The sequence below is a fragment of the Lemur catta genome, chromosome 17 (genome assembly GCF_020740605.2).
Source record: "Lemur catta isolate mLemCat1 chromosome 17, mLemCat1.pri, whole genome shotgun sequence".
NCBI classification, from domain to species: domain Eukaryota; kingdom Metazoa; phylum Chordata; class Mammalia; order Primates; family Lemuridae; genus Lemur; species Lemur catta.
The window spans coordinates 6,991,186-7,013,776 of NC_059144.1; the positions used below are offsets into that span (position 1 = coordinate 6,991,186).

Genomic DNA, 22,591 nt, shown 5'->3' on the forward strand with positions numbered 1-22,591 from the left:
TATGTGGTTGTGATAAATTCTTATATAAATATTATTTTGTTGGATATTAAATATTCTTTTAAATAGTGAATAATGCTCCAGTGAACATTATTATGCATCAATGTTTATGTATAATTTTCCTTTCTGACAATTAAGTCCTGGAAGTTGAGTTACTGGGCCAAGCTTTTAAGTTTTTAAAAAATTTCTAATGGCTTTATTGAGGTACAGTTTATATCCCTTGAAATTTACCCGTTTTGAGTGTACAGTTCAATGGTGTTTAGTAAACCTACAGAGTTGAGGAATCGTAATTCAACACAATCCAGTTTTAGAAAATCCCAGCACTCCAGGGAGATCCCTGGTGTCCATTTGCAGTCAGTTCCAGTTCCCACCCTCACCCCAGGCAGCCAGTCATGTTCCTAGGGATTTGGCTTTTCTGAACATTTTATATAAGCAGGGTCATATTATAGATGAAATTTTGCATCTGGATTCTTTCACTTAGTTTTTGAGGTTTGTTCATGCTGTACCGTGTATTAGTACTTTGATTTTTTATTGCTGAATTCCATTATATAAATAATACTTATTTATTCATCAAGTGATATATATTATTGTTCCTACTTTTTGGCTATTATGAATCATGCTACTGTGAACATTTGCCTGCATGCCTTTGTGTAGATACCTAGAAGTGGATTTTTTAATAACTTTTGGTACTTATTGTGAAACTGCTCTCCAGAAACATACTAATTTATACTCCCACTGCCAGAGTGATTATTCCTGATTCTTCTCACCAGTACAGATATTTCAAAAAAAGTTAAATATGTGTCAAGTGTCAGGCAGAAGTTGGTATTTCTTTTAAAAATAACTTTTATCCTGTAATGTAATACATGTTTACTGAACAAAGTTTAGGGAAAATATAAAAAAGGAAATAAAAATCTTTGTAACCAAACTATTAAATGAAAACCAAAGTTACCTTTTGGTGCATACCCTTTTAGTTTTCATTATTGTGATTTTGCATTTCTTTGATTACTTGTGAGGTATACTTTTTGGTTTACTCAATGGGTTTGCATGACTTACCTAATTGAAGATTTTGGAACTTTACCATTTTATGCAAATGGCAGCAACTTATTATATCCTAGAAAGAATTGTACTCGTGACCAAGTCTCCATGGAGGAAAGAAACTTTAAACATATTGGGATTTGCAAACCAATGTAATAAAATAGTTCGTTGTTTCCAACAGTATGAGTACACACAGGTAAAATATGTACTGAGTGTATTGATTGCAGATATGAAGCCCTTCTGTTCCTTTAGTGAAATGTTCCCTGTGTTCTGCATTTGAGTTCAGTTTAGATTTGTTAGGGATCTCAGTTGGAACTTTTCTGTCTGGGAGTATGGGATGGTTTTACAGAAAAATTGCAAAAATGCTTAAGGGACAAAACTTCCATTCAGATCTGCAGATCTGCTCTGTGCGTAGTGCTCTGTGGCCATATGTTATTTGACACTTATTGATGTTGATCAAAGATTTGGAAAGAGAACTTTCAGGGTGTATTTTTAGTTATTTATGTTTTGAGGCAAGGTCTCCGTCACCTGAGCTAGAGTACAGTGGTGTCATCATAGCTCACTGTAACCTCAAACTCCTGGGCTTAAATGATCCTCCTGCCTCAGCCTCCCGAGTAGCTGAGATTACAGGTGCTAGCCACCACTCCTGGCTAATTTTTCTATTTTTTGTAGAGATAGTCAAGGTTGATTTTTTTTTTTTTTTTTTTAATTCTTTTTATTTGAGACAGAGTCTCACTCTGTTGCCCAGGCTAGAGTGCCGTGGCGTCAGCCTAGCTCACAGCAACCTCAAACTCCTGGGCTCAAGCAATCCTTCTGCCTCAGCCTCCCAAGTAGCTGGGACTACAGGCATGCACCACCATGCCTGGCTAATTTTTTATATATATATTTTTAGTTGTCCGACTAATTTCTTTCTATTTTTTTAGTAGAGATGGGGTCTCACTCTTGCTCAGGCTGGTCTCGAACTCCTGACCTTGAGTGATCCTCCCGCCTCAGCCTCCCAGAGTGCTAGGATTATAGGCATGAGCCACCTCACCTAGCCAAGGTTGATTTTTAATAAAAGCATTTCGTTGTATGTAGAGAAAGGTACTTAATTTAGTGATAGGTAAAAAGAGAGTATAACACCTAGTTATTTCAGGATGGGTGTATGGGCACGAGATCTCATGGTCTTGAAGAATGCCACCTCTGAGAAAGGGCAAGGGAGGCTCTTTCTGTTGGTAAACAGGAGTTCAGTCTCACCCACCTGGCGGAGAGAAGGGTGCGTGTCACAGGTCAGCTTCATATACTTTAAGTAAACCAACCTTCCTTTTATGTCAGGCTTGTCCCAAAGCTGTTTTATAAAGGCGACCAAGGACAAGCTGATCCAGTAGTGGCCGTGGCAAGAGATCAAAGCAGTGTTCACCTGAAACTTCTCATGCACGAGACGCAGCCTCCATCTCACTTCTCTGTCAGCACGATAACCAGGTACACTGGCTCAGTGGCATCCTCATGTTGTCGGAAAAAGCTGCTCTTTCCTGATGCCTTTGTTTAGGCTTTAATTTAAAACATTTTATTTTCTGGAAAAGAAGCTTCAGCTCAATATGTTTGAGTAGATCATCTTCCTCTGAGGGGATATTTATGTTTTTTAGTATTTGCTAAAAAACTACCTATGTCTTTAAGCCTTGCTGCAGCCACACTGCAGTGAGGTGGTAAATCTTGTAATGAGTTCACTACATCCATATGCTGACAGTTTTATTTTTGTGTTTGACTCTTATGTATCACCTGAAAACTTGTCCATTAAAAATGTTTACTTTATTTTTATTACCTCTGAAGATGATGGTTTTCTGTCATGCCCATTGACTTTTAGGTGAGTGGGCTATTAAAGTCAATGCAATATATTAGGGGTTTGCGATTTCAATGATTTACAGTGATTATTGTTCACATTTGTTGTGAGAGATTTTGAATACAGTGTCAAATAGTAGTCCATATCCCATACTCATCTGATTCTCAGGTGAGTAAAGCAGAAGTGCTTTAATGAAGTTATAATGTTCTTTAGAATTTTAGTTTGCAAAGAAGATTGAAGAAATGATAAGACTATTGTGCTTTTTAACTCTTTTAAATGTTATTTGAAAAATTGGTTTTATGTGATACTCTCCTTTCTGCTAAGTGGCAATTGTTTTTAAAAACTTGGTTTCAATGACTTTTAAGCTTAAATGATTATTTGATGCTCTTTTCCTGAATTTGGAACTCAACTTATCAAATTTTGTAGTCGTTATTCCTAAATGTCATCTTTTCTCATGTAAAGACTGCTTAAAAAAAACATATGGAGATAATTTCTTAGCCACCTTAATATTTTCCTCTCAGAGAATTTCCTTTGTTTAACCTCAGAACTGGCATTTTTTTCTCTTTGAAGAGATTCAGGATGAATATTCCTTTAAGATAAGTAGAAACAGTGTAAAGTATTTCATTATCAGGAATTTGACTGGCTTAGAATAAATTGCTGTTTCTGAATGTCACTTCAGAAGATGAATATTAGATGCCATATGAGTATATTCCATTAGAACTGATTACTAACTACTACTTTGAGAAGTTTCCCGGTTCCAAACTTCAGCTGGCCTCTTGACATAGACTGTCTTACTTGGTTCTTGGATGATAAACACAACTACCAATTGTGCAGCTGTGTTTACTGCTTAGCTACCTACTCTGTTAGTTTTTATGTGATTAGGTAAAATCATAATCTCCTTAGTCTTATTGTTGAGTGTCCCTATAGACAAGACACTGTGAGGGGAAACAAAAATGAATCAAACATGAACCCTGCATGGGCTTTATTTAAATAGTTGGGGAATCAGAATTTGTGTGTAACTATATAACGGAGTAGAAATTGACATGCGCCATGAATGGAAGATAGAAGAAATGTGTTGGGAACTCAGTAGTGGAAAAAGGAATTTCTTTCATCTTGGAAGTAGAAGTAGCTTCGAGAAGCATTTCTTTTTTTTTTTTTTTTTGAGACAGAGTCTCACTTTGTTCCCCGGGCTAGAGTGAGTGCCGTGGCGTCAGCCTAGCTCACAGCAACCTCAAACTCCTGGGCTTAAGTGATCCTACTGCCTCAGCCTCCTGAGTAGCTGGAACTACAGGCATGTGCCACCATGCCCGGCTAATTTTTTCTATATATATTTTTAGTTGTCCAGATAATTTCTTTCTGTTTTTAGTAGAGATGGGGTCTCGCTCAGGCTGGTCTCGAACTCCTGACCTCGAGCGATCCACCCACCTTGGCCTCCCAGAGGGCTAGGATTACAGGCGTGAGCCACCACACCCGGCCGAGAAGCATTTCTTTTAACTTAGAAGTCTGAAAAGTGGATGAATTTCAACATGTGACAATTGCATGCAAGGCTGTGAGGGGACATAGCTCCAGTGCTACAGGGAAGTATTTGAGGCAGACTGTGAGGAAGTGAGTGGATAAGTGCGGCTCTTTTTATGGAATAATGACCAAATTTATGTCCAGTCTCTCTTTAACTTAAAAGTCAAGACTGCTTAACTTCTTTTAGCCTTTGATCTTAAACTTTTAAATGCCATTTGACCTTTAAAAATACCATATGCTTCAGTAGTAGTTTTTAAGTCTCTGTATTTTTCTTACTAGAATATATAGAGGCTATAACTTACTACCCAGCATAACAGATGTCACTATGGAAAATAACCTTTCAAGAGTTATTGCAGCAGTTTCTCAGGAGCTAATCACATCAACCACAAAGGCACTCACAGTAAGTCTCTTTCTCATTTGGTCTTAAAAAAATTAATTTTCACTGGTTTGTAAGGTCATTTAGTTGTATGGTCATCTTAATGGTGAGATATTTGTATTTGAGATCTTATCTGTGGGGCTTGCTAAGAAGTTGTGTTTCTGTGAACAGAATCTTCTTATTCCAACAGGAATGTAAAGAACTATTTTTTTTTCTGATTATTAAAGTAATACATGCTTATGGTAAAAAATATTCAGCCAATCTAGGAAGACATAAAAATGAAAATAAAATTACCGTAATCTGAATTGGTAATGTATCAGAAGTTTAAACTGCCTCTAATATAATTGAATCAGTGACTTTGAAATATATGCTAAGGGGAAAAAATCAGAAATGCCAGCAAGATTTTTGTGAAATATAATTATCTATAAGAACCGTAATGTCCAAGGATCTAAGGATGATTAAATTCTGTACATATGGTAGTATATAGTTAATATGCTTTGGTGAGTTTTTAATGATATGAAGATATATATAACCTGGATTATAATATTGAGTGAAAAAAGGCAGAATACTTGTGTGGGATGTGTATAGTTAAGTCTCAGTTAAGAAAAATAATATTCAGATATATAAATTTCTTACATACTCAGAAAAATGATTGGCAGAAAAGCACCAACATGAATTTTAGGATTGTGGATGATTTTTATTTCTTCTTTATATTTTTCAGATTTTCCCAAATTTTCTATAATGAACAAGTATATCTGTTATATTAGAAGAAAAGAATATTATACAAAATTAGTGTTAATTTGTTGATTACGTGCTTAAACCTTTTTATTTATGTGACAGAAGAAAAACTTGTATGTTGTAGAAAACTCAAACAATTAAGATTAGGCTAAGTCTTGAGAAGTAAATAATTATCTTTCAAATCTAAATATTGTTTGGGCTGTCTATAGTATGGTCTTTCCTTGAATTGTTAATAATATCGTGAACTTTACTTATTTATTTCTATTGTGGCCTACATGTGTCAGGCACTGTTGTGGGCATGTGGTGTAAAAACAGAATTCCTGCCCTTCTGGCTTCTGTAGTCTGGTCAGGGAAATGGGAATATGCTAGAGCTGAGAACTTGAGGACACCCAAGGGAAACAGGCATTGGGGCTGGACTGTAGGGTGTGGGCAGCACAGCACAGGACAGTGACAGTTCCGGGGTGATCCCCTCTCCAGGCAGGAGGAGCTGCACTGCCCCTGGCCTCTCTTCCTTGATATATAATTGACCCTTTCATGAAACATGAATTCCAGTTGTTTAGCTGTATCTTTTAAAGTATGAATTTGTATCATGGTGGGACAGATAGCCTATGGTTATCATTCACAGATCTAAATGTTCTTTTCATTGTTTGTGCTTTTTAGAAAGGGTGAAAGGAGATTTTGTGGTGTTTGGATGTGATTTTATTCTTCCTTTCTTCTGTAGTTTGGATGCTGTGAAGCTTTGTGTCTTCTTTCAACTGCCTTCCCAGTTTGCATTTGGAGTTTAGGCTGGCATTGTGGGTATGTATTTTCCTCAGCATATAACTGTCTACAACTACATGGTACAAACATAGTTACTGGGATCCCTTTTTTCCTTTCTTTTTAAGTCTTTTATCAGTTTGGCTTTTTGGAAAAGTATCTGATGGAATGCTTGTTTCTGCCCTATTGATTGTGTGAAAACTAGTGACAGGAACTGAGAAAATATTGAGTTAGCTGTACTTTGGTGAATGCCACATGTCCTTAAGCATTTTTGGGGATTTGAGGGTGTGATCTGTAGGTTCATTTAAGGGAATTTTCACATGCTGGCAAGAGACTTTTCTAATTGGTCTCTTTCCAAAATTATTCACTGCATATTAAAAGTTTAGAAACATTTATTTGCTTGAAATCAAATGTGACCTAGCATACGAAGTGGTGATGAACTACAAGGGTGTGATTTAGGAACTATTGTACTTATATTAAGTTTTCATTTAAAAATGATTTTCCTCCAGTAGATGGCCCTACTAGCATCTGGGAAATAATTTCAAGTCTTCTATAGCATTAAAGAATAAGCTTTCATTATGTGTACTGATTACTGAGAAAGATTTTTGGTGATTCACATCACATTTGGAAGTAAACATTTGCTTGAGATAGAGTGCATTCTCTGGTCCAGAATTATTGCTTTTCTTCTTTCTGCAAATGCTGACTGAGCAATTGCAGTCTCTAGTCATAGGCCCAGCACTAGACTTGACTTTGCTATTGAAGTAAAATGCACTAAAACAAAATTTAAGGAAAGTTAAAGAGTCATTAAAATAAACATACAGTTCCAATACTTTTAACCAAATATACTACCTGATTTCATTTCTCAAATTATTTTTATGGAGCTGTGATTTGCAGGAGAGGTGTTAGTTGATTAACAGTAGTAAAATCAATTTTTGAGCTGGTATAAAATGTATCATGACATGCCTTCTTCTTGGGTTTATAAGAGAAAGTGAGACTGTTCTGTTTGCTTGGCTATTTTCTATAATTTGACCTTGGAAATGTCTGCTTCCAGAGTACCCCCACTGAGTGCCTCAGATGATTCTAGAAAGAGCTGTACGGTTGGGATGGCCACAATGATTCTTACCCTGCTTTCGTCAGCTTGGTTTCCATTGGATCTCTCAGCCCATCAAGATGCTTTGATTTTGGCTGGAAATTTGATTGCAGGTACTGGTGCTGAGTTGAAACAGGGACTTCAGGACTTTAGCTTTTGATTTCCTTATGAGGTGTGGGAGATGGTGAACATATGAGGGAACAATATTATGAGGTCATTCCTTGTGATAACTTTTTCCTTTAGTCAAAATTTCAGATATTACTTGCATGCCTAAGTGTGTATAGTTGGCCGCTGTTCTATGCTGAGTATTTTAAAGTAGCCTTTTCCCAGTCTAGCCCCTCAGTTAATTATGAGTAAACTCATTTTGAATTTCATTTTAGTAGGTACCATGTGTCACGTACTGTCTCAAGCACTGGGGCTATAAGAAAGTATCATATATGGACTCTGTTCTTAAGTTGGTTTTAGATTAGTGGTGGATATATGTAAACAAAAGCAAAGTGGCAGCACAGAGTGGCCATAATCGCTTTCCTATGGGCAAATTTATAGGCTGGCAGGAAAGGGTACACCAGACAGAGGCTACAGCACATGCAAAGACATGGTGGCTTGTAAAATTGTGTGACATTTGGGGAACTGTAAATAATTTTGGATGTTCTGTGAAGATGGGGATGAGAATAGAGAACATGGCCAGCAGGACAGGCCGAGTCCATTGTGATCCATTAGGATAGGGGTCACTACTTGCCATTAAGGAATCTGGACCTATGTTGTTGGCTGTGGGAGACTATTAGAGCATTTCATGAAAGGGACTGACAGATCAGTATTTTAAAAAGATCATTCAGCCAACTTGAATATAGGTTGGAGGAGGGGTAGGGAAGCTGAGTTTTGGAGGTTAATATTGAAATGAAGTCAGAGGATAGAGAGTCTGACCCAAGAGAATGGCTTGGGGATTGTAAGGAAGAAGCTTATTGAAAGAGAACGAAGAAGGCAGAAACAGGCCTTGATCACCAACTGAACTTCAATTGTGAGGACCAAGAAGGGGCCTAGGATGACTTTACATCCTGGGTGGGTGTATGGTGGTGATATTCATGGAAATTGAGAACACAGATTTTTTGGGGGGTTGTCAATTTCTTGTTTAGTTTGGGGTATCAGTTGAACATCAAATCTCCAGCAGACTCTCCACGTAGATGGGTCTAAATTTCTTTTCCCACACTGTGGGGGTAGGGAGGTAATATATGTGCCCGTTTCACAGCCAGTGCTCCCAAATCTCTGAGAAGTTCATGGACCTCTGAAGAGGAAGCCAACTCAGCAGCCAATAAACAAGAGGAGGTCTGGCCAGCTCTGGGTGACCGGACCCTGGTGCCCATGGTGGAGCAGCTTTTCTCCCACCTACTGAAGGTGATTAATATCTGTGCTCATGTCTTGGATGATGTGACTCCTGGACCGGCAATAAAGGTAACTTCTTCCTTGGGGCAGCTGCTTTAATACGGTCCTAATGACTGCAGAGTTCCAAAATATCTTTGTTTAGTAATCTGTCCCTTTTTAATTCTCTTTTGCTTTAAATGAAAAAAACTGCTCATATTGTGACACTAAATTTAACATCAAAACGTGATCATCTGTTTTGCAGCTCTTTGTTATTATTATCAATTACTGTTACTCAAAAAGCGAATTACCTACCTTTATTTTTAGGCTTTCAGCATGAACCAAGAAAGCTCAGAATTGAAGTTGCTGGATAAGCACCTCATTTGCTCTCTCCTTAAATGTTGGCAAACAGTTTTGCTTTTCTATGAAGCAATAAAATTAACCTCAAAACAAATGTTAAACTACTTGCACAATGAATTTAAGATCAGTTCACTTATATCTGATGACTCTTGTTTTGCTGTGTCTTCTACCTTTAAAAACCTTTCTCGGCCAGGCACTGTGGCTTATACCTATAATCCTAGCACTTTGGGAGGCCGAAGTGCGTGGATCTCTTGAGCTTAGGAGTTCAAGACCAGCCTGAGCAAGAGCAAGACACTGTCTCTACAAAAAAATAGAAAAATTAGCCAGGCATGGTGGTGTACACCTGTAGTCCTAGCTACTCCAGAGGCTGTGGCAGGAGGATCGCTTAAGCCCAGGAGTTTGAGGTTGCAGTGAGCTGTGATGATGCCACTGCACTTCAGCCAGGTGACAGAGCAAGACTCTGTCTCTAAAAAAAAAGAAAAACTAAAACCCTAGATAAACACACCTCTCTGTCTTCCCACTGGGGTTTAGCTCCTCCCTTTTCGCAATTGTCTCTGGAGAGGCATGCGTCTTAGCTCCACCCTGTAGAGCTTTCTGCTGCTCCCCAGCCAGGGGTGGGAAACCTTTTCATGCTGGAAGGTCTCTTTAATTTAGCTGTAATCAAATAAGGCCACATTCAGCAAACTTCAGTTAGATATACTTAAAAATGTACATTATTTTGTAAAACTCTTACTACTATGTACTTAATAATTTTGAAAAATGACTATTTATTAATTTTAAAGTTAACTAACCTTTTAATGACTTTGTTGTGTCTGCTTTTTGTTGGAAAGCATTTGAACATTTGATTGCACCAGGTGGTCCACAGTTCCAGTTGATCCTCTAGATGGGTATCAGGCATTTGGGCATCTTGATTTGGGTTAGGTAGAAGAATGTAGATTTGCAGCAATAAGAGGCTGAAAAGCAAGAAAGCATTTTTCGAGTGTGCTGCTGAAGGCATGGGTATTCTACTGCATTTTTCCATATTTCAGTCGGATCTTTCTTAGCCTCAGACAATGACTTTAAAATGTCATCTACTGAGAGCTCAATCAATTCCATCTATAGTTCTTTAGGTGCCTTGGTGTTGTCAACTAGGTGAGGCTGAAATGCTCATTTGAGTGTGATGTCATGATTCTCAAAGTCAGTGAACCTTTCATTGTATTCTCCAATTAATAGGTCTGTAACAGCTGTGTATACTTCAAATGATTTGCATATATCTTCCTGCTCATCACTGACTTGCTAACTGGGGAAAACGTTCATATGAAATTTGCTTTCGAAGAAATGTGTTTTGAAAAAAGATAGCTTTTTTTTTTGACATGCTTGGAGTTTTTGCCACATACCATATGTAGGCTTAATTTTGCCTTGCAAAGAAATATTCACGTTGTTTTGATTTGACATGGTATTAGAAATGCTGCATTCCTGTAGAATCTTCTTTCAATAATTCACATTGCTGATTTTGTTCTTCATAAAATTTAACTGTTCTCACTGAGAGAAAATTTTGGCTAACACCTGTCCCTGCAAAAGCCAACACATTTAGAATGATATGACAAATCCACACTGAATACCTCATCTTTCAACTTTAGCATGTTATGAAACTAACCATGCTGTGTTGCATTTGCAGGAGTATAATTAATAATACTTATAACTTTTTGCAAAATGTCACTTAAAATAGTAGCTTTAGCACAGAGCTTTTGCTGATGTAAGCTACAATGAAAAGAAATGAGAACATCTGGATCTGTTAAAACTTTTTTTTTGGAGACAGATTTTAGAACAAAATCATGAGCATATAGCAACTGTCAATTTAGCCCTTATGGCTTATTAATGTTCTAATTGTGCCAGTCAATCTGGGAGGATTATTTTGTTGAAATTTATTTTATTCTTTGGTATTGTAAATACGTTCATTTAAAAAATAAAAATATAAAAGACAAATAAAAATGTATTAATAAAAAGGATTTGTACTATAAAATTTGGATTCAGTCAAAAGGCTGCATGCGCTTAAGGATCTAGAAGGCATCTTCTCTCTTCATGCTCTCTGGGCCAGTGGTGGCCCAGAAAGTTGCAGGACGTTCCACAACTGTGGTGGCCAGAACAGTAGCCACTAACCATGTGTGGCTATTGAGCCCTTGAGATGTGGCTAGTGTGACTGAGGAACTGAACTTCTGATTTTGTTAAATTTTCATTAATTTAAATAGCCACCTGTGGGTAGTAGCTCCAATAATAGACAGGGCAGCTCCGAGCAGTCAGGGAACTGCTTCAGTATGTGAACATCAGAGACCTCAGATCTATTTTTGGAGCTACAGCCCCGTGTGGCCATCTGCCACATGACATTTCTGTTTGGCTGATCCATAGGTAAATCAAACACGGTAGTTGAAAGCTGAACTTTTCATCCTCCACCAATCCCTGTGCCTACTCCATTTCTCATGCTTCATATTTTATCAAGATAGAAATAGGGATCATCACAACTCTCCATTTCCACTCACCAAATCCTTTGTTTTCCCTAGTAAATATCTTACCCAAAATATATATGTATGCATATGTGTACACCTATATGTACATGTGCACACACATGCATGTACGTGTATACATTCATATATATATGCATACTTTTCTCTATGTTCTCTGCCACTCCTCTGGTTCACACTGATGTAGTATCTCGTTCGGTCTACTGCACTATCCTTTTTTTTGAGAAACAGCATTATTGAAATAATTCATTTACTATACAGTTCACCCATTTAAAGTGTATAATTCTCTTTAGTATGCCCACAGAGTTGTGTAGCCATCACCAAAATCCATTTGAGAACTCAGAAGGGAACGCTGTATCCTTTATCCCAAACCTCCCATACCCCCAGCTACTAACCTACTTTCTGTCTCTGTGGATCTACCTCTTCTGCACATTTCCTATGAGGGACTTGTACCTTCCACTGAGCAGGCTTTGCAGTGCGGCAGCCTCTCAAGTACTCTCTGCAGTGCTTCCCTGCTGCCTTCCCTCCCATCTACCCATTACAGCCATTTGTCCCATCACATCCACTTTACAGACAAGGCTCAGAGTTATAAGGCGACTGTCTTAGTCAGTTTGGGCTGCTATAAGAAAATACCATAGCCTGGGTGACTTAAACAAAAGAAATTATTTCTTACAGTTTTGGAGGCTGGAAGTCCAAGATCAAGGTGCCAGCAGATTCAGTCTCTGATGAGGGGCCACTTCCTTATGGATAGCTGCTTTCTTGCTGTATCATCATGTGCTGGAACGGGCAAGATGCCTCTTTCATAAGGACACAACTCCATTCATGAGGGATACACCTTCATGACCTAGTCACTTCGCAGAGACCCCACTTCCTAATACCATCACCGTGATGATTAGGCTTCAACATATGAATTTGGGGTGGTTACGGATATTGAGACTTCAGCAGGTACTTTTCTGAGATGAGAGAGTAAGTGAGTCACAGGACTAAGACATGAAGTCCAGGTCTCTGTCATCCTGTCCTCACTCTGCCCTGTGCCACTGTCTCCTAGAATGTGGGAGCCGAACGTTGTATATTCTCTCATGTGTTGTATATTGGAGAAAGTTTGGGTTTTATGGATATATCTGGGTTTGTTGACTTCCAGCTCTGCTGCTAATTACCTGGGCCTCGAATAAGTCACTTCATCTCTGAGCCTGTTTCCTCATTTGAAAAATGGACTTTAAAATGCTGCTTTGTACCCTTCTTCATGTCATGGCTAACATAGAATGCCCTGGTAGTTTGCTCTTGGAGGAGTTGGGTCTGGGGTTCCAGTGGCCTCAGGCAGTGCCTGACTCCCTGAGGGCTGCTATTCGTGTGATTGTTGTGTGAGTGAAGTAGATAGTATGTGTAGATTGTCAGAGAACAAAATGGATTGCATAGGTAAAACTATACCTGTTGGTTTTCAATTTCTGTATTGGTTATACTTACATCACATGTTTTATTTTCTATTTTAGGCAGCCTTACCTTCTCTAACAAACCCCCCTTCTTTAAGTCCCATCCGACGAAAGGGAAAGGAAAAGGAACCAGAACAAGCATCTGTCCCACTGAGTCCCAAGAAAGGCAGCGAGGCCAGTGCAGGTAAGAAGCAGTGCTGGGGAGGGGGCTGGGAGCACACCATCTGTTGTGTAGAAATGTAGGATTTAAGCGATAACTTAGTATTTTATGGAAATGAAATACACAGAAGTAAAGTCAGAGAAAGTTTCCCCAGGTGTGGTGTGAGATATTAAAAACTAATTGCTAAATGTGTACAGACTGCCTTGTGGTCCTAAGTGTCTGCAAGTGTCGCTGAGATGCAGTGACCACAACCTGCAGGCTCCAGCCACAGCAAGGAGCCTTGCTCTCCTATGCTTTCTCTTCATCTCAGGGGAGGGGTGGGGGCGCTAGGAATAGATGTTGTGGGGTGAAAAATAGATTCAGATATGGGAAGAATTCTGATGTTGGAAATGGAATATTTGCGTTTGGAAGAGCTAAAGGAGAGATCAAGTGGGGAGAAGTCATCTGAGTTGAAGGAGCCTACAACATTGTCAAGTTTGGAGCAACTTCTATGCTCAGGAACATGCCAGAACAGAAGGGGCAGAATTGAGGTGTGGCTGCAATTTCCATGAAGTGACCACTGCTGCGTGTTCTGGGTGCCTGTCTGTACACACCCCCAGACCCACTCTCACTCTGTTTCATGGTGCCCCCCATTCGTTTTGCTTATACAGCATTCATAGCAAGGCTACTTATTTCTTTATTTTTAATTGGCAAATTAAAATTGTATATGTTCATTTCATGTGTGCAACATGATTTGAACTACGTATATGTTGTGGAATGGCTAACTAACATATGCATTACCTCACATACTTACCACTTTTTGTGGTGAGAACACTTAAAATCTCTCTTAGTGATTTTCAAGCATACAATACATTGTTATTAACTGTAGTCACTCTGTTGTACAATAAATCCCTTGAACTCATTCCTCCTGTCTATAAATGAAATTTTGTATCCTTGACCAATATATTAAGGTTTTTTAAAAGATGCTCTTTTCTACAGATTGACCTCTACAGGACAGCAGGAAGATTTATCAGTTTAAAAGCTTTAGACTTTATAAGTACTAAATTACTACTATGTGAGCAATCATCTTTTTGATGAGTTATTAATAAATAAACTAAGGACTCCAAGTCAAAAGTCCTTAAAACTGGAGAATAGCTCTGTATAGTGCTTGGCACTTTGATGTTTAGTATCAGTTTAACGATAATGTTTGTGCCCTTTACAGTTTTCAAAACAAGTTCTGTCACCCCTGTTTGACTGTGTAGAGGGCCCTGTAGCTAGTTGGCCGGGGCAGCCCCTTGGTGTCCCCACCAGGGGACCTCAGACTCAGAGTGGTCCTGGGGTTGGGCAGTGGCCCTTGAGTTCGCTGCTTCTGTGATTCTCAGACTGTTGCCTCACAAGCAACCAAAGCAGGAGGAATTGCTGCAACATTGCTGCTGCTCTTCTTTTATGTTGTTTTTTTAGTACTCAGGCTCTACTTACACATTTGTTAGTCAATTTCTCATTACTTCCAGTTAACCAAAAAGTCAGAGGAAAATTTGAATTTTTTTCCTACTAAAATGCTTTTAAAAAAAAACCATTATTTCCAGTAATCTCTTTTAAACTTCTTAAGTTTTTACTTTTGATCTAAAAATTTACCTTTTATGTGCATATTTTTAAAGCTGCTAGACAACCTGATCCCTCAGGGCCTGTTACAACAAGCAAATCCTCATCCTTGGGGAGTTTCTATCATCTTCCTTCATACCTCAAACTGCACGATGTCCTGAAAGCTACTCATGCCAACTACAAGGTATGGGCCTCTGCCTCTTCTGTGAATATATATGCACACATACTTATTTCTAATAGATTGTTGATGTTTTTCTTATGGTTTATAGGGTATGTGTACATATATGTATGTGTATATATTGTATGTAAGTTAGCCCTTTGAGATATGTTATAATTGGTTTTTTCACGTATGTCTTTCAGCTTTGTTTGTGGTAACTTCTTTTTTTTTTTTTTAAGACAGATTCTCACTCTGTTGCCTGGGCTAGAGTGCCGTGGTGTTAGTCTAGCTCATAGCAACCTCAAACTCTTGGGCTCAAGCAATCCTTTTGCCTCAGCCTCCAGAGTAGCTGAGACTACAGGCATGCGCCACCATGTCCGGCTAATTTTTTTCTATATATTTTTAGTTGTCCGGTTAATTTCTTTCTATTTTTTAGTAGAGACGGGGTCTCACTCTTGCTCAGGCTGGTCTTGAGCTCCTGACCTCGAGCTATCCTCCCACCTCGGCCTCCCAGAGTGTTAGGATTACAGGCGTGAGCCACCGCGCCTGGCCTGTTTATGGTAACTTCTATCATACAAATCTTTTGGATGTTCATATTGGAGAAATAATCTCTATGGTTTATGAGTGTTGTGTCTGGGCTTCCCAAGACCAGCTTAAGTTCAGAGGCTCAACTAGAAGGCCTTGTGGGACTTGGCACTAGTTGTGCTCACAGCTAAGCTATATGACAGTAGTGAGGGCATACTGCCAGGTTAGCAGGGAAGGAGGGATCCGTGTACAGGCTTCCTTTGCTTTCTTCCTCCCACTAGGCTCACATGAAAATACAGCAATGTGCTGGTCACATAGGCACCCTCCGCCTAACAGGAGCCACAATTCTAGGCTCCCAGAAGAAAAGCGGGTATTCAGCATAAACTGTGTATCTCCAATAGTCTGGGCACAGTGAGCCCCCTTATGAGCTAGGGGAAGTTTTATGTCAGCGTAGGGGACTGTTCACCAGCCACCTCCAAGGACCAGCCTTGCAAGCAGGCCTTTGGATGGGTAGCAGTCTGCTCTGTTGACTCTTCCCTATGTAGTTATATTTCAGTTCTTTTGTTCATTGTTTTTTACTTTAAAATTTCCTATACATCTTCAGCTTTTAGATATGAAGTGTGGATCTAACTTAATTTTTTTTCAGTTGCCCAACCATTTGTACCCAACACTGTTTACTGAATGATTCGTTGTTCTGCACTGATGGAATTACTGCCTTTATCTAACATTACTTTTTCATGGTGCTGTAATTTCTGTTATTGTCACATCTGTCTGTTCATCTATTGGAGGCACACTTTTTTGATTATTACAGCCTTATGATATATTTTTGAGGGGATGAGTTCCTCCATTCTTCTTTAGAATTTTCCAGATATTTATTTTTGCTTGTGAACAAGCTTATTTGTAGATTAACTTAGGGAGAATGGATATCACAGATGTTTAGGTTGGCCTATTCAGAATGTGGGATGCTTTTCTTTTTGTTCAAAATGTTTTTCATTACCTCAGAAACATGAAATTTAAAGGATTTTGAAAGGAACCTTAAAGATTATTTGAGATAGATCTTGCATATTTCTTAACAGATGTTATCCCCAGGTCTTCATCTTTTCTTGTTACTAATATAATATTTCTCTCTATTTTTTTTTTTTTTGGAAAACCATTTATAAACTTTATATGGCTTCTTTTCTGAAGGATATTGATAGTGTTGAAAGATTCAACCATATTTTACAAAAGATTCAGAGCCTCTATTTAGCTGCATGTTCCTCATGTCTACCCCCAGAGTAGAAGAGGGTATGTTGAAAATGCCACACGGAGAAGGCATTTCATTTCCACCTGTTTCAGCTCAGATCATCTTGAATTCTGGAGCCCTTTCCATGTTCCCGGTGTCTGCTCCCTGTTTGTCATTTTCCTTCCTGAACAGCCTGGGCACTGGGGTGCCCTACTGTAGTGCTGCCTCCCTGGAATCCTAGACTCCTGCTTCCGTGCCCCTTCCTCCCCTCGTCTGCTCCTGCTGCACAGAGTTCTCAGTCTATGTGTGTTTGGAGTGGCTGACGTGTCTTGTTGGAACTTTGATTGTCACCTCTTGGTGCCCTGGTGCCTTCTGAGCTGCTCAGCCTCTGCACTCCCTACACTTTCCTGTGTAGCCCTTCCTGCCCCCTTGACCCTTGTCTCCTGGTTTCTTGCTTTACTTTCCAAGTCTCCGCAGAACTTGGGCTGCTCTTCTGAAAGCTCTGGGGCAATCCCTTCCATATTCATTGTCACTCCGGGTGCTAGGCCTCCCTGCTTATGCTTCTCCCACCAGCATTTCCCTCCCCTTCACTGTTGTCTGGGGAGGAAAGATCACTATGCCAGTGGAGGAGGCCCCTTTCCCTGGGGTTCCAGATCCCACGTGATCTGCGTGACACTATCACATGACTCTGTCCCTTGGCTCCTCAGTGGTGTCACTGCTGGAGTTTTCCTTCCTTTGTCTGGCCTGCTCGAAGCACACTCAGGTGGACTCTAGTGTGGTCACAGTATTTAGATCCACTTACATTTTCATTTTCTGTCTCTTGCCTGCTTCCTCACTTTGCCTAGAGAGTATTTTCTCCTTCATTGTGGGTGGTTAGGTTTAAGTTCACCAAGCACCTTCCTTTCTATTGTAACTTTTTGGCCAATATTTATTTTCATGGTCAGTCTCTCCACACCCTTGTGCTTATACATTATGTCTTTGGTCCTGGCCCATTCTCTAAGTCTGCAAAGTAGAATTGCTATAGAATCTAATTAGGTGGAATCCTTTAGAATCTTCATACACCTTAAGACTGATTTAATATTTTATTGTAGCCAGACTGAGCAACTGTATCTGAATTTGGTAGTGATTTCTCCCAGGGATCCTGATATATATGGAATAGGACTTTATATTTTACATTTTTTGACATATCATGTATCACATACTGGTTATAATGGACATTTAACAATTTTTTCTCATTATGACAGAAGGTTAGAAATTATTTCTTTCAGTAGTGTCAGTATAACTTGGAGGATGCCTTTAAAATATAACAGTTTTTATATAGCTATCTGAAAGAGTAATTTCCTCTCCAAGGTGATTTTTCTGGTGCTAAACACACACGGACACAGACACATCCTGAATGGTGAGTGTGCAGGCTGCAGTGCAGGAAGCATCTCACCACAGCGGATAGTGTTTGTGCCTGTTGTGGAGAACCAGAGTGCGACATGCTAGTAACGATGTTTCTCTCCCTCACCTTCCCAAGGTTACCTTGGATCTTCAGAACAGTACTGAAAAGTTTGGGGGGTTTCTGCGTTCTGCCTTGGATGTTCTCTCTCAGATTCTAGAACTGGCGACACTGCAGGACATTGGGAAGGTTTGTGTCTCATTGTTTCTTGTTAAGCTGTCCTGGCACCCTCGCTGTGCACCTAGGGCTGGAACCTGGTTCTCCAGGTGCATCCAGAAAGCAGCAACGGCGCAGGAGACTCTTCCCCGGCCCCAGGTGCCACAGCACAGCACCCATGAAGTTCTGTTTGTATCCTCTTTTCAGTTTGTTACCATATATCAGCTTAGACTCAGTTTATTTTAGGAAATTGGTGGGTTTAAAAATGTGCTTACAGAGTCCCTTATTTTCTAATTTTGACCTTTTCAACTGGAAAGGGGCACAAACAGACTCTGCCAAGTGTGTGGCTTGCTCTTCCCATGCCTTACAGGTAGCAGAGCAGGGATTGAAAGTCATGTTCTTTGGTTCTACATCCAGTAATTTCCCTCCCTCCACCCCTATTTGGTAATGAAAATGCTTAAACATGTAAGAAAGTTAAAAGAATTTTGTGGTGAACACCTGTATCATATCCACAACCCAGATTCCACAGTTCACATTTTGCTAGACTTGCTTTGTTGTGTGTATACCCACCTATCCATTGACCTTTGTATCTTATCTTCTAATGCATGTCAAAGTGAGTTACATACAGATAGCACTCCCCTTTCAAACATGTGTATCTTCAAGTGAAATACAGTGTGTCTCATGAAGTTTGTTTTATCTCTTTAAATCTTTTTCTTATCTTGATATGCATATAAGTTTGCCTAGTTTTAATCATTATGCACATTATTTTGCATTTCTTCTCTGTTATTCCTTGGGTTTCTCCCCATATCTCAATTTAGTGTGTGCAGTTCTCATTTTAAGTGGCTGTATTGTGTCCTACTGTGTGATACTCAGTCATTGTCCCCTCAGAGTAAAATTTTGTTGAAGACTTTGGTAATGTCACCTTCTTGGTGAGGCCTTCCTGGCTATTCTGTACGAACTTACATCTCTCCGTACACTCTATTCTCTTTCTCTGTTCATTTTTCTCTTTGACCTGTAACATTATCAGATTACCAACCTAATAAAAAGACATTAGAGAAATGTCCAAATATGTTGAGTTTATTCAGGAATGAGAAATGAGGTTTATAATCCGAAATGTACAGAATGGCAAGCAACCAGTGTCTGGTGAGGGAAGGGTAAAGGAATGCCTTTATTGGCAAAAAGGGAGAGGTTCCCATAAGCTTCTTAGAAACAGAGTTCATTGGCTCCAGAGGCTTAAAGCCAGAGTTGTTGTTGGTTGATTGGTACAGGTGCTGTTACTGGGCAAGTGTTCTTTTAAGAGTGTCTTATCTGAATTACTGCAGTCCTAAAGAATGTCTAGTGATAAGACCTTGTCATAGAAACATATGCATACGTGTGAAACACACAAGCCATGCAAAACACACAAGCTGTGCAAAGAAGGAGATGCTCAAGGAATGTGAAGGGATTTCTTATGGGGTTGCCAGAAAGTCTTAGGAAATAGTTCTTATCTTGGACACATGAGCATGATCCCCTTCTCCTTGGCACCTGTCTGGGTCTGACAACAGTGATTTCATCCTGGGATCTGCAGCTTTCATAAAACACACTATTTTATTTCTTTGTCTCTTCAGTGCCTATAGCAGTGCCTGGGAGATAATTGCATTCAGTGAACACTTGTTGAATGGACAGTAGATGCTCTTGTCAACAATCAGTTTGGGTGCCTCATTTCTAGTGTCTGCTTTGTCTTACAGCCATGCTGTGAGCCCATTTTACACCACGACTTGCAGCTGAAAGATGTGACCTTCTCAGGGTTAGATAAGTCAGGGGCAGAGCCCAATTTAAGTCCCACAGTTTTTCAGATCTCCTGTTCTTTGCCCTAAACTTGATTCACGTGCTCGGCCACATGTGGGGTTGGGCATCAGGTGTCTGCACAAGCCCGATGTGCCAAAAAAGTATGAGCAGGTTTTCTTCAGATGTCTGCGAACTTAACTGGCTATAGGATTTAAAGGCAAAGGGAAATTTAAGAATAAAAATAGAGTTGTTTTATTTTTCTAAATAGCAACCCTAGGAATGAAAAAAATTCACAATTCTACTTCCTTGACAAATAATGTTTTATTTTTCCTCTCTTCTTGACTTTATTTATTCCATACTCATTTTTATGTATAATTGAAATTTATTATGTGATGGGTGTTTTTTTATTATTATTATATCATACACGGTTTTCCATGTGACTCCTCACTGCTCTCTATTACATGTTTTGTCTGGCCACTTTCAAGACTTTAGACTGGTTTTGAGTGATTTGATTATCATGTGCCCTGATGTGGGGTTTTTGTTTTTTTTTAAATTTTTTTTACATCTTGTGTTTCATGTTCCTGGGTTTGTTGAGCTTCTTGGATCTGTAGCTTCATAGGTTTCTTAAAGTTTGGAAAATATTTGGCCATTAGTTTTTCAAATATTTTTTTCCTGGCCCCCTTTCTCCTCTTAAGGGGACTGTGATTACCTGCATGTGTGATTACTCACTATCGTCCCACAGCTTAGTAATAGCTCTGTTTAGGTTTTTTCTTTTTTTTTGATTGTTTCATCTCTGTTTTTCATTTTGTATAGTTTCTATGACTACATCTTCAAATTCTCTGATCTTATAATAATTCTCTAATCTTCTGTAACAATTCTGCGAAGTCTAATATATTTATTTATTCCAACCATTGTATTTTTCATCACTATAGTTTTTATCTCTAGAAGTTAGATTTGGGTCTTTTTAAAATCTCTCTCACATCTCTACTTAACTTTTTGAATACAGTTGTAATAACTGTTTTAATGTCCTCTGTTAATGCTGAAGTCTTGTCAGTCTGGGCTGTTTTGACTGGTTGATCTGTGCTCCTCATTACAGACTGTTTTCCTGCCTGTGCATACCTGCTCCTCTTTGACTGGATGCCCAACACTGAATTTTACTTTGTTGGGTGTTGGGTAGTTTTGTATTCCTGTAAATCTTCTTGAGCTTTGTTCTGGGATTCAGTTAAGTTACAGTTTACTCTTTTGGGTCTTGCTTTTATAATTTGTCAGATGGGTAGGAGCAGTGCTTAGTCTAGGGCTATTTATTCCCTTATACTGAAGCGAGACTTTCCTGAGTACTCCACCTAATGCGCTGTAAAGTGTAGCTTTTCCAATCTGACTGGTGTGAACAGTGATTGTTCCCAGCCCTGTGTGAGCGCCAAACACTCTTCGCTCTAATTTTTTTCTGGTGATTCCTTCCCCAGGCTTGGGGAAGTTTCCTCACACACTTGCGCTAATCAGATCTCCGCTGAGTATTTAAGGGGGCCCTCCCCAGGCCTCAGGGTCCCCTTTGTGCTGCTTTCTGTCCTGTGAACTGTAGTTGTCTTGGTCTCCTTGGATCCTCAGCTCTTCCTTAGCTCCAGGGTCCCTGGGCTCTGCTACTGTCCCTCCTGTGCCACGACCTAGAAGCTCTCAAGGCAGTGAGCTGGGGCAGGTGTGGGACCCACCTCAATTGCTTCTCACTGCTCAGGGATCACCGTCTTTTATTGCCTGATGGCCATTGTCTTGAGAACTGTGGTGTAGTATATTTTGTGGTTTTGTTTTTTAATTTGGTTGTTTCAAGCAGGAGGGTAAATCTAGTCCCTCTCACCCCATTTTGGCCAGAAGTGGAAGTTTCTATGTTTTATTTATTGTATGTTAACATTTGTGACAGACCCATAGTTCCCTGTTACTCTGGGAGCTCTCAGAAGGCTAGAAATAGCATCCTTTCCGACCTGTGTTCAGTGCCCACTGCACTTTCTGGTGCATACCAAGTATTCCACACGTCTGTCAGACAAATTGTGATTCAAAGGCTCTATCTGTAATTTTTTCAGTTAGCATTTATAGATACCTGTTATGAGGTAATAAAAACAAAAATTGACATATAGCAAATTCAACCTTGAACATTTGGAATCTAATTTGAGTAAATCAGAATTTTTAAAATACATGGCTCTTAAGTATTTGAAACCAAAAAAAGTCTATTGCCTTTTAGTACAGGAAATTATATCAAACAAATGGAAAGGCATTTTCAATCTAATTGACATTGGTTTTCAGTAGTTAATAGCAACAGTGGCTCACAATAAGGTGGACAGTGAGGAAGCACACTGCCAACTCTGAGTCTCGGCAGTATTCTGAGAAGTAGCATCTTTCTTCCTCTTTTTTTTTTGAGACAGAGTCTTGCTCTGTCACCCAGGCTAGAATGCAGTGGCAGGATCACAGCTCACTGTAGCCTTGAACTCCTGGGCTCATGTGATCCTCCTTCCTCAGCCCCACAAAGTGCTGGGACTACAACTGTGAACACCACAACTGGCCCCCTTCCTTCCTGATTCTTCCAAAGGAGATTGGGTGTTTCAGACCTCATTGTTGATGATGGT

At 39.4% G+C, this 22,591-nt stretch overlaps 1 protein-coding gene across 5 annotated transcripts in view; it reads left to right on the plus strand.

Annotated features, from left to right (window-relative positions):
• Positions 1–22,591, plus strand: part of HTT (huntingtin) — a 154,341-nt gene that overhangs the window by 61,002 nt on the left and 70,748 nt on the right. For all 5 annotated transcript variants that reach the window (XR_006729418.1, XM_045528219.1, XM_045528220.1 and 2 more), the window contains 8 exons: positions 2,347–2,493; positions 4,646–4,766; positions 6,202–6,278; positions 7,288–7,439; positions 8,573–8,775; positions 13,031–13,154; positions 14,768–14,895; positions 18,135–18,245. Coding sequence is in view for 4 of the 5 variants with exons in the window: in XM_045528219.1 (XP_045384175.1) it covers positions 2,347–2,493; positions 4,646–4,766; positions 6,202–6,278; positions 7,288–7,439; positions 8,573–8,775; positions 13,031–13,154; positions 14,768–14,895; positions 18,135–18,245 (1,063 nt within the window). In the remaining variant the exon portion in view is untranslated. The remainder of the gene's footprint in view (positions 1–2,346; positions 2,494–4,645; positions 4,767–6,201; positions 6,279–7,287; positions 7,440–8,572; positions 8,776–13,030; positions 13,155–14,767; positions 14,896–18,134; positions 18,246–22,591) is intronic.